At 45.9% G+C, this 12,803-nt stretch overlaps 1 protein-coding gene across 1 annotated transcript in view; it reads right to left on the bottom strand.

Moving 5' to 3' along the window:
- ATP10A (ATPase phospholipid transporting 10A (putative)) overlaps positions 1–1,067 on the bottom strand; it is a 149,348-nt gene extending 148,281 nt beyond the window's left edge. The window contains exon 1 of the mRNA XM_066622581.1: positions 643–1,067. Within this exon, the coding sequence (XP_066478678.1) occupies positions 643–1,067 (425 nt within the window). The remainder of the gene's footprint in view (positions 1–642) is intronic.
- Positions 1,068–12,803: the final 11,736 nt, after the last annotated feature.

Below are 12,803 nucleotides of genomic sequence, written 5' to 3'. Positions count from 1 at the left end.
TTAACATGGCTCTGCTTCCACACATGCTGCATTGTACCACAAAACGGGACAACCGCTTAAACCTATAACCGAACTTTCAGATGGGCAAACATTGTCCCTAATGAAGAACTATATGGAAGAAAGGTTGCACTGTGCATCATTTTACATGAAGCGCATGACAAACGCCCGTGGCGAGGGTGAAATGAAGACAAAGAAGGGCGCAAAGAAAAAATGTTAGTCAGGTGACAGTCATCTAGATGAGAAGCTGTTGGTATAGCAATAAATCTCAATTTCTTAATACTTGTTATTGTCTGTGGTGAGGGGAAGGCAAGTTCTGAAGGGGACAGAAGAACACACTGCAGATGAGCTGCTGAGCAGAAGGCGTTGGGATAGTTGTGGTTGTTCAAAAGGAGGAGAACTTTTCAATAAGGAGTTAATAAAGGGAAATAAATCTCAATTTTTTTTTTTTTTTACAGCTGTGGGTTCGCCATTTGTGCCATTCGGCTGCCTCCCAGCTCATCTTGGCAAAGGAGGCCCAGAAGCCCACCATGCCCACAGGTTGGCTCTGCCCTTGACACTTGAGACACCACTCCCCATCGCCAGGAGATCAAGAGAGAAGGAGCGCTCCCAATGACTGAGAGCCTGTGCGTTCTGCCCCGTTACCTGCAGTAGACCAGGCACTCCATGTGGTTGATCTCCTGGTCTGAGCGGTACCGGCTGTAGTCTTCCCACAGGTCCTTGACAGCGGTGACGGCCAGGATGAAGAGGACGGGGGCCAGGGCCAGCTCGGGCTGGAAGGCATTGACAGCCGGCACGAAGTTGAGCAGGGCGATGAAGACGAAGTAGACATTGGCCAGGCGGTGGAACTGCTCGAAGAGGTTCTTGGGCAGGAAGGACAGCGCCGTGTACTTGGTGGTCTTGACTCGGTTGGGCGCGGGGCGGGAGGGGGGCTCCGCCTCGGGCCCGGGGGGCCGCAGGTTGGAGCGCACAGTGCGGCTCCTGCGCGCCTCTTTCTTCTTCTTCCTCCTCCTCTTCCTCGCCCCCTCCTCTTCTTCCTCCTGCTCCCCTCCATCCCTGCCTCGTGTCATTCTCTTCCCCCCAAGTGACTCCCGCGCCGCAAGATCAAAGCTCCCCCGTCTCCTGCGCTCTGGAGCGCAGGCAGGAGGAAGACGTCGGTGGCCCACCCGCCTTCTCCACGCCCCACTACGTGGTCACCCCTTGGAGCTCGGGCATTCTCTGCCTGCGCCTCTGCCCTGAAGGGAGAGGGGAGGCGTGTGGGTCCTCCCCTGCTCCAGCCCTCCTTCCTTCCTCCCTCCCTCCCCTCCCCCGGCTGCAAGGCTGGAGTTGGGACCCCTCTGCTTCCTCCAACTTTCTCCAGCAGCCTCGGTCACCAGCTCGCGCGGGCCAGCAGGAGCCTCATACAAAGTAACCCTTGTCTCGACGTCATTGCCCGCTCGCTTCCGCCCCCCCACCGCCGCCGAGAGCGGGCTTGGCGCGCACAGGACTTTCCTCGGAAGTAAACCCTGCCCTCAGAAGGGCTTGCTCCTAGGTCAAGCGTGTCGGACTGCTTGCCTGGCGCGCCTTCTGCAACCCGACCCCGGTGTGAGCGGAGTCGCGAGCAAACGCCTGGTGGGGAACGGAGTTTGCTGCCAACAGGCAGTTCAGTGGGGGCTTCCTCCACGAGACGCATGCCCCAGGGTGGCAGCCCTGAGTGGGGTACTGGAGAGCCCAAGCCCTACTCAGATGTAAGTCCCATGATAGTCAAGGGGGCTTGCACCCAGGTAAGTTTGCTTAGCAGCAGCCTGAGAACCCAGTCCTTGGCCGTTCTACGCAGATGTAAGTCCCCTGATAGCCGAGGGGGCTTACTCCCTGATAAGTGTGCTGAGGAGGACAGCCTGAGAGCCCAGTCTTATGCATGTCTACTCAGAAGTAAGGCCCATGATAGTCAAGGGGGCTTACTCCCCAATAAGTGTGTTTAGGATGGCAGCCTGAGAGCCCAATCCTAGACAGGTCTACTCAGAAGTAAGTCCCTTGATAGTCAAGGGGGCTTACTCCCCAATAAGTGTGCTTAGGATGGCAGCCTGAGAACCCAATCCTAGACAGGTCTACTCAGAAGCAAGTCCCATGAGAGTCAAGGGGGCTTACTCCCAGGTAAGCACGCTTAGGATGGCAGCCTGGGAGCCAGTCTTATGCATGTCTACTCAGAAGTAAGGCCTATGATAGTCCAGGGGGCTTACTCCCAGGAAAGTGTGGATAGGATGGTAGGCTTAGTTGCATGCGGCAAGGTCCGGATTTCTGCACGTCCTGGGTGGCCCCTGCATTCCAAGCACACGCACGAGGAAAAGGGATGCGGTTTCTTCTCCTCTCAGAGTTCAGATGCTCACGAAGGAACTTTCTTCATTCATAAATCGCAACCCCTGCTTCCTTCTCTCTCTCTGCCCCCCCCCCGTCTCTCCAACCCAAGGCGAAATGGATGCTCTGATTCTGCAAAGAAGCTCCTCCCTCCTCGCACTCCTAGCTGGAGTAGATGCTCTCCTGCTACTCAGCCTCGGGTGCCCAGGCTGTCTTTCCCCGCCTCCTCACCCCCTCGCCTGTAAGTTTCCAGTGACTGAAAGCGAGAGAGAAGCCAGGCGGGAAAGCTCACGCCAGAGAGCTGTTAATTCTGCGAAGACACGTGAAAGCAAGGAATAGAAAGCACCACATGCAGTAGTCATAGGTCTGGCTCGTACAGATTAAGTTTGCAGTATGCCCCTGCTTTCCAAAGTGACACTGCCTGTTCTGACCCTGGTCTCTGATAAATCCCTGTCTTGGGTTCCTTCTTGAAACTTTTAGGCCAAGTGGTTTTCAAAACTTTTTAGCACAGGGACCCACTTTTTAAAATGACTATTGCAGTGATTTTCAACCTTTTTCATCTTATGGCACACTGACAAGGCACTAAAACAGACAAGGTGCACCATCAGGTTTTTGACAATTGAGAAGGCACACCATGCTGCGTGGGGAGCTTCCTGGGGCATTTGGTGGGCTGCTATAAGATACGGGAAGCTGGACTAGATGGGCTTATGGCCTGATCCAGTGGGGCTGTTCTTATGTTCACATTCCCCACTGGCCCTACTAATAAATGACCTTCCCCCAAATTCCTGTGGCACACCTGTGGACCTGCCGCAGACCTCCGCAGCCCCGCACCAGGGGCAAAGCTCCACGACGGCACCCCCCACGGGCTATCGCTGCCCCCCTCGGGCAGAAATCTGCCCCCCCCCCACTTACCAGAGGCTCACAGAGCCTCGCACAACCTCCTCCCATGCCGGGGAAACCTGTGAGGTTGCCCAACGCTATAAACCTTGCTTCCAGCAAACCAGAAGCACAGTTTCCGCCCCCATTGGGAGCCTCAGAGAGGCTTCTGCGGGGCCCTAGAGGCTGGAGCTCGGGGCATTTGCCCCAGGTCAGCCTATGGCAGGCACACAACTGCTGTGGACCACTCATGGCATACCAGTGTGCCACGGCACAGTGGTTGCAAATGGCTGCTCTATTGGGACCAACCTAGCTTTACAAGACTTTTAAAAAAGGTGATCTTGTAAATAAATAAATTTCTTTCAAGTAATTATTTTAAAAAAACCTCAATCCATTTCTCATAATGAGGCAGCTCTAATGAATAGCCTCAAGGTTTGAAGGGCTTAGGGCCCAATCTTATCCAACTTTCCAGCACTGGTGCAACCACAACACAACCCCAAGGTAAGGGAACAAGTGTTCCCATATCTTGAGGAAGTTTATGTGACTGCTTCCCCACTACAGGATGCAGTGCATGCCCTGTTGGCACGGCTGCACTGGCACTGGAAAATTGGATAGGATTGGGCCCTTAGTTATGTGATCCAGCCTTCACTTGCCCCCACTACCTGTCATTGGCGGGCTTGAAAAAAACACGCCAGAAAAAAAGACACTCGGGGCGCAATCCTAACCCTTTATGTAAGTACTTTCCAGCGCTGGCATAACTGTGCCAATGGGACGTGTGCTGGATCCTGCAGCTGGGTGTCACTCACTGAGGCCTCCTCAAAGTAAGGGAATGTTTGTTCCCTTACCTCAGAGTTGCTGGAAAGCACCAACATAAGGAGTTAAGATTGCGCCCTCAGACATTTACCTCCCTATATTGACAGAAGCTTGCAAACTGCAGGAGCTCAGTGCTTTGCAGGGCAGTTGGCAGCTATCTGATTTTTGAATAGCTTCAGGGCTTGAGGCAATTTATTATCTGATCTTTCCATCACCCATGTTTTCATTGGAGGCTCTGTGGGACCCACCAGAAATTGGGTCATGAAGCATCAAGTGGGTCCTGACCAGGGCCTCCAAGAGGAATTTTATTAGGAGGTACAAAGTTTCTTTTGGGCCCCTTCCCAAAGGGAGACAGGAGGAGATGAAACAAGAGTTGGGGAGGGTGATGACTAGGGGGAAAAACAGAGCAAGAGAGGGTGGCAATAGCTGGAAAAGTCCCAGACCAAATCCTATCCAACTTTTCAGCTCCGGTGTAGCCACAATGCTGCTCCATGGTAAGGGATCACATGTTCCCATACCTTGAGAAGGCACCAGTGACTACCCTTCCACCACAGGCTGCAGTGCACACCTCACTGGCACAACTGCACCAGCACTGGAAAAATGGATAGGATTGGGCCCCGAGTCTACTGAGCTTCCTGATAAAAAGCCCAGGTCTACCTGTCTGTGCAGCATTGGCAGCTAGATACCGTAATATGGAAAACCAAACACACTCCCAAGTCTCTCTTTTAAATATAGAAAATCATTGCAGAAAATTAGCATCATCGTATTTAGGCTCACAATAGAATGGAAAGTGTACTGTGTGCACCAAACATACTTCTGCAGCAGCTGTAACTCTGCAGCAGCTGTAACTCTGCAGCTGTGTCCCAAAACTCTTATATACGTGGGAAGTGGAACTATAAGCCAGTTTCCTCCCAGATTTGACACTGTTAAAGAGTGTCATGTATGCATTCTTCAACCCACCACATATAGGTTGCAGCAGCAGCAGCAGCTGTGTACCCAGCATCCCACATGTCCAGATGAGTTAGGAAAATATAAGTTCCCTGTATGACAGGCTGCAGTTCTATTCACACGTCTCTGAGAGTAAGCCTCATCAAACACAATCGGACTTACTTCTGAGTAGACATGTTCTAGGATTGTGCCCGTAGGGTGTTACAATGCTTCTCCCTAATCCATACCATGTGAATGTCCTGAGGCTACATCACCAAGTATATGTGAATAAACCATTATTAGCAAGCACCATTTCAAGAATGTTCCTCTTGCCATGTGTTACCTCAATGCTTTAATCGTGCAGTCCTGTGCATGTCTACTCAGAAGTAACTCTCTTTGTGTTCAATGGGACTTACTCTGAGGAAAATGTGTTCGGAATTGCAGCCCAAGTCAGTTCTCACTTTTGAGTTGCAGTCATCAAGTGTACAGTAATCAATTGACAGATCATGTGCATGGCCCAGTCCACAACATAACATCTTTGTCTGCATGTGTGCATAAAAAGCATATGCACATGGTGGCTGCACATAGCTTGCCTCCCAGAACATGGGTTAATTGGAAACACATGTAATGCATTTAACATATACAGGTACATAGAAAAAGCATAATGTATGAAGTGGCACGTCCACAGTGATACCCAACAGATTAGTTAGATAATCATGCTTTGAAAACAGAAATTGTTAATCCATTACAAGGTTCGGATCACACACACAACACATGCCCTGGAGACCAATTATGTGATATCACACATTGTCAACACATCACATAATAGTTTTATCTGCAGCTGTTTGAGACATAATGAGCCAGCAACTTCTTGCATTCCAAGTGCTGTGCTGTCGCCTACAAACAGGAGAACAGGAAGTAACTGTGCAGATTGTCATCTTCTCACATTTTGTATACAAGCTCTTGTATTACTTTTTTCAAGATTTATGTCCACAGTTTTCTGCCCACACACTGTTTATGTGTGTGCTCAGTCCTACATTTATGATTTATTATTGTCTGCTTGCAGTTAGCACTGAAGTAGTTAATACTGACAGAAAGCAACAAAAAACTTTTAAGTTTGTGTTGACAGTAATGTAAGACTTAGCTTAAATGCTCCTGGCTTTCAGTGAAAAGAATGTACTGTGTTTTCAAGGACCAATAATTATTAGGGAAACACTGGGTCTGCTACAGAAATACAATTAAGAGTCAGGCTAGATGTATGCCTCCTTGAAGTCGGGGCATGGAAAACCTGTTGAAACTGTGATGAGAGAATAATACTTTGCCCATGCTACAGTTTGATTCAAATGGCACCCCTTGCAGATTATTTTATTAGGGGTGACTTCCATGGGCTTTCAATAGAAAGTTCTTTCTCGCCAAAAATAGTCAATGGGGGTGTGAAGATCAGGATCAAAACCACAGGAGGGAAAAAGTATTAAAAGCCCCCTACAATTCACCAGTTTCACTATCTTTCACAGCTCCCCTGCTTGCTATTTACAAATAAAACTAACCTCTAGTTGGGCTATGTTTAGGCAATTAGGTGAACCTCAAGCCAGACCCTAAGCTAGAACTAACTGCTGGTGTGCAAAACTGATGTCTGGATTTATTGGCTTCTGTTGAAATGGATTGGAATAAGAGTAGAAAAAGGAGCAGCACTGAAGAAAGCCCATGAATTCCAACCCAACTGCATGTCCTCATTACTTTGGGCAGCAAGTTCTACTCAGCTGTCTTCCTAAGTGCTTGGGGTCATATTCTTTTAGGAATATAGGAAGCTGCATTGGTCCATGTACCTCAATCTTGTCCACACTGATTGAACAGTGGTCTTATCCAACCCTACCTGGAGATGCCAGGAAATGAACCTGGGACAGGATATTGACTGTACCTGACAATCCCACTGCCACCAGCTCTCTGGCCCTCACACATAGATGTCCCAACCAAGTTGACCTTTAGCATGTACTTGCTTTTCCCTTCCCACCACCTCTCAGATGGTGTGTTTGCTGGTAAGTATCAGCACAGAAAGTATTCAGCAAGCACTACCAAATAAATAATAGCAAATAGCTGTAGACAATTTTATTATCTCTGTTGACAACTATTCTCTGTTCCTGGTTAATTTTAACCAGGGCTGATTGCTGGGAAAAGTGGAACTATGGGGTAATATTACACAAGTTATGATTCTCCTGCATTTCATCGAGGGAATTCACATGTCCATTAAAACAGGAAATAAATTGCTTGTCCAAACCGGTGCCTTCTTCAGTTGGAGTGCCTAGCTGTTGAAAGGTCATTGGAGGACACACATGGATTCTTTGTTCCTCAGAATGTTTCTCCCCTGCCCCAGGATGGCTGTCATATGAGGATTATGATGATGTATTGCAAGGTCTGAGTATGGTGTGAAATCATAGCCTTTGATTTATTTTCATTTAAACCAGAACTTTGACATTCTGGTTTAGAAAAATTAAATAGCCTCTCGAAAGACAAATTTAATAACCTCTCAGTTTTGCCTTGGATAATGAGTATGATAGAACTGTACATATGGGACATACCAAAACAGCCTGTTTAGTGGATACATACATTGCAATGTCAGGCTGGGCAAGTCTCCATGTCAGACTAATCAAGGTCACTTTTATGAAAACTTCAGTATCTTTACCTATTATAGGTTGAATTGCATATACTTTCAGATCAGATAAGTTGGTAGAGGCATTTCATTTCCAACTATGCAGTTTTGTTTTGAGGGGGTCCCACCCACACCAGCTGAATTCCCATAGGATACAGGACAAATTCTCTAATTTCTAGTACAATGTAACTGTTATGATGAATTAATTCACCAGATGGCACCCCTAGGATAGGTCTGACACTGTGGGGTAGAGCATGGGCTGGTACAGACCTTAGGAATGCTGACAAAGAGCAATGAAGGAAAAGAGAGAAGATGGTCTTTAGCTTCTTGTCCCAACCCCTTCTTCTCCCATTAAGTTTAGAGGGAGTTCCTAACCTCACCAGCACAGAGGGACTTTGGGCCCCAAACCTATGGTTCTATAGTGCCAGCACTGGAGCCCAGCACCAGGAGTAGATGTTCTAAATGTGCTGTAAAGCCCATTTATGGCACCGGATGAGGAGGGAGTGCCAGCACTGGGCCTCAGCGCCAGAAAGAAAGCTCTGCAGCACAGTTGGGTGTAAGTTTTCATGGTGGGGAGAGGGCGGGGGGGGGAAGGTAGAACTGGGTGGAGGAGGGCAGAACAGGGAGGGACTGGCCCGGGGGGGGGGGTGGGATTAGCAGAGGCCTCCTCCACTGGATCCAAAGCTCTGTGTCAGGCTTGCAAGCCTGCCATGAGCTTCTCAGGTCTGCACCAGTGAATCAGCTGGCACAGACTCCAGGAATCCCATTGCAGAGGCTGGGGCTTTCCTCAGGGGAAGGGGCAAAAATCCCCTTTCCCCAAGGAGATCTCTGGCAGCTTCTCAGTGCCCGCAGGATACAGCAGTCACTATTTTTGTGCCGCTGTTCCTTCAGGTGCTGGGAAGCATAGGACTGGGCTTCCCATCTCCAGACAAGAATGCCTGCTACTGACCATGTTTTTAGGCTAAGGAGGAGGCTAGCAGTGTGCAAGTGGCTTGAAAACTGAATTTTTCACAGACACATTACTGAAGACCAAGACAAATGTGACATAGGAGATTCGTAATAAGAACTGCTAAAGATAAGAGAACCAAGACTTTAAAAATGGCTTTTTGTTCATGGACAATGCAATGGAAGTGTCGACTCAATGTGCGGCGGCAGTAAAGAAGACCAATTCTATGCTTAGGATCATTAGAAAAGGTATTGAGAACAAAACGGTTAATACAAATCGATGGTAAGGCCACACCTGGAGTATTGTGTTCAGTTCTGGTCGCCGCATCTCAAAAAAGACATAGTGGAAATGGAAAAGGTGCAAATGAGAGCGACTAAGATGATTACGGGGCTGGGGCACCTTCCTAATGAGGAAAGGCTATGGCGTTTGGGCCTCTTCAGCCTAGAAAAGAGACGCCTGAGGGGGGACATGATTGAGACATACAAAATTATGCAGGGGATGGACAGAGTGGATAGGGAGATGCTCTTTACACTCTCACATAACACCAGAACCAGGGGACATCCACTAAAATTGAGTGTTGGGAGAGTTAGAACAGACAAGATAAAATATTTCTTTACTCAGCGTGTGGTTGGTCTGTGGAACTCCTTGCCACAGGATGTGGTGACGGCATCTGGCTGGACGCCTTTAAAAGGGGATTGGACAAGTTTCTGGAGGAAAAATCCATTACGGGTTACAAGCCATGATGTGTATGTACAACCTCCTGATTTTAGAAATGGGCTATGTCAGAATGCCAGATGCAAGGAGGGCACCAGAATGAGGTCTCTTGTTATCTGGTGTGCTCCGTGGGGCATTTGGTGGGCCGCTGTGAGATACAGGAAGCTGGACTAGATGGGCCTATGTCCTGATCCATTGGGGCTGTTCTTATGTTCTTAAGTAGGCCCTTGGACAATGCCAATGGGGGTTCTGATTTTTCTCAGAGTAGAGGTGTGCTGACTGAGGGCTAACTCTTCCCCACATCATTTCCTTGACCTAAATCACTCCTTTAAGCTGTTATTAAACTGGTGGGGAAAAATGCAGACACAATACAGGTACCTGACATATTCTCCCAGCAGGTTTAATAGCAGCTTTGTGGGGGAAGCTGTTCATATCAAGGAAAAGATTCAAGCTGCTCCAATAAAAACCAGAGCACCCCCCATAGCCACTTTCAAGTGGAAAAAAAAATTAAGAGGTCTGATCACAGAATAGACCTTCTGCATCACCTCTGTTTCAGTCCTTATCCTGGAGAAATAGAGTTTACTGTCATACCTGTAATTTAGAGTGAGTCATTCTGATAACCATATAGATCAGGGGTGCCCAAACCCCAGCCCGGGGGCCACTTGTGGTTCTCGGGGGCTCCCAATCCAGCCCTCAGGGAGCCCCCAATCTCCAATTAGCCTCTGGCCCTCTGGAGATGTGCTGGAGCCTATGCTGACCTGACGCAACTGCTCTCAGCATGAGGACAACTGTTCAGCCTCTCACATGATCTCTCACCTGAGCTGTGGGACAAGGGCTCTCTCCACTATTTACTGTTTCATGTCTGTGATGCAGCAGTGGCAGCAAAGGAGAGGCTGGCCTTGCTTTGTGCAAGGCCTTGTATAGGCCTTAAGCTACTGCAAGACCTTCATTCATTCATAGAAATTCCATCTCTAATAAATTCATTTATATAAATATATTGAAATTTTAAATGTAAATTAATTTTTTTTTTTCTCGGCCCCCGACAGTGTCATAGAGACAATGTGGCCCTCCTGCCAAATTGTTTTTTTAATTTTTATTTATTTTTAATTCACACACACAAGCATACAAACATATAACATACATTTAGGAGTGCTAAATACCATATACCATTACTCATTAATCATACTATATCTCCTAATCTACTACTCATCTACTTCTGCCTCTTATTAGTTTATCCATTTTTTATATAATATATACTAAATTTTCCCTAATGCCCCTATACTATATTTTCTAAATTTTCAATTTCTATCAAACATAAACTTACTTCAATTACTCATTAATATTAAAACAAAATAATCTAATTACCAAAATATAACAACATATAAAACAATTCTTCCATCTACTTCTAACTCTTCTAGTCATTTATATATTTCTTATATCAAATATAATAGATTTTTTCTAATTCCCTATAATATATTTTCTAAATATTCACTTTTTATCATTTAACATAATAACCGCCTATAAAACAATTCATCCACACGCTAACATTTCCAGCTATTTTTTCTAATTCATTCTAATTCATATATATCAATTTCATATGTATTTGTTTTTTAAGTAAATTTAAACCAGTTATTAACTAAATAAAATCCTCCAATTTTCTTTAACCCTCAGGTTTCTTTTTCTTTCCTTCTTTCCATTTTTTCTCCTGTAATATCTTTAATTTATCTCCATAACAGAATCCAATAAGCCCACACTTTCTTGTATAAGGTATGTTCATTCTTCCAATTAACTGGGATATGTTTTCTTCTTCGTGTTCCAACAAATTTTGTATTTTGTGCACCCATGTTACTCTGTCCAGCTTCTCTATTTCAATCTCCATCAGCGTCCCCTCTAGATCCTGTTGATTTTCCATGCTTCTACTTTCTGTATCCACTCTTCTGATGATGATTTCATCCCTCACCATCATCTTTTCTGTTTTCTCCTTCTGTGTAACTTCTGCTTGTTTCTTCACAACTTCCAATTGCTCCTTGCACTCATCTATCTGTTGAGAGAGAGTCTTTAAACGGGCCTGAATCTGCAAGGACCAACTCAACTGCTGTCTTCTCATTGTGAGCAATTTTTCCAAATTTTTAAGGATCATTTGAGTCCAAATATCTGGAACAGGCTCCATCTTGCAATTTCTCTCTAATCCACAAGATGTCCACAGCGTATTATTCGCCTTACTTCCACCATATGTTTTTTCAATCAGACATTCTTTGAATTTTTCTTACAGATAACAGTGTGGTTAATGGAGAAAAACAAAACGAAAGAAACAGTCTCAAGAAGACAAAACTCTTTCAAGTCTAATGAAAATTATGTCTACAAGCAACTCTGAATTTTAGTCCACACACCAAATTATATTGATAGTTATAATCCACAACCGATTTATTCCACTACAAAGATAAACAGCACTTTCAACATCCTTAAAAAGTTTCTCATTAACGCCTTCAGTGTATCCAGGGCTTTTAGCCAAATCAGTCAATCAAAGCTGGGAACAATATTAACACATATCTTAAATTTCCAATTTAAACTTTACGCTTCATGCTTTTTCTTCCGTTTGGTCTCTTAGCACTGAGCCAGCAGCTTGATTGCAGACACTGCACTTCCCCCAGTACTATCCCTGATGATTAGGTTTCCGAGAAGAAAGCGCCCCCCCCCCCGTCGGGCTTTCAAAATCTCAGATATCTGCACCATGGAAAGATCTTATCTCTCCTGATAAAGATCTTCAGATCCTCTTCAGACCTGCAGTTTTTTTTTGGGGGGGGGGGGAACAGACTGTCTCTCAGGAGCCCCTGGAGACATGTCTGTTCATCCACTGTTGGCTCCTCCTCCTCCTCCTGCCAAGTTGTTTGGACACCCCTGATATAGATAGTTAAAAAGTGAGAGCATGTCTGAACTGCGCAAAAAGTTGTGGTGCTATGCAACCCTTTACTCAGAAGCAAATTCCAGCAAGTTCAATGGGTACTTACTCCAGGTACATGTGAATAGGATTGCAGCCTGAGCCAAAAAACTGCAGAAGCTACTACCTAACATTGTTCTATGGATCTTAAACTGTAATAGAGTCTTATACATCTAATTTCCTTTAAAAAAAATTTTTTACTTCTGGATTATCAGCTGTGTATTAAATTATTTCCTTTTTCAGGATCTTTTGAGGCCTCCTAGACAGCTCAATTAGCATATGCACCACAAATCTGTTATGTACCACAGCACCTTTTGTTTCAGCACAAAGGAACTGTCCACTTAGTCATGTTAATTTATAGCCAGGCACCCTAGAGCCACTTGCAACAGTGGCTAGAAATTTATCACTGTAAATTAGCTTTTGCTGACTTTTCAAATCTAGCAGAAATAAAAGCACTAAGTGAACATTTTAAATTTGAAATTCCACTTCATATGTCCAACAGAGTTATAAGGCAGAGCCCTCTACAGATTCACAATGTAATTTATGAATGCTTCTAACATTTGAACATGCTTGCAGGCAGGGGAACAGGAAGCATGGGAGACCAGCACTTC

This window comes from Tiliqua scincoides, chromosome 3, assembly GCF_035046505.1.
Source record: "Tiliqua scincoides isolate rTilSci1 chromosome 3, rTilSci1.hap2, whole genome shotgun sequence".
Lineage (NCBI taxonomy): Eukaryota > Metazoa > Chordata > Lepidosauria > Squamata > Scincidae > Tiliqua > Tiliqua scincoides.
The sequence above is the reverse complement of the archived record's forward strand: the minus strand, read 5'-3'. Positions and strand labels throughout refer to the sequence as shown.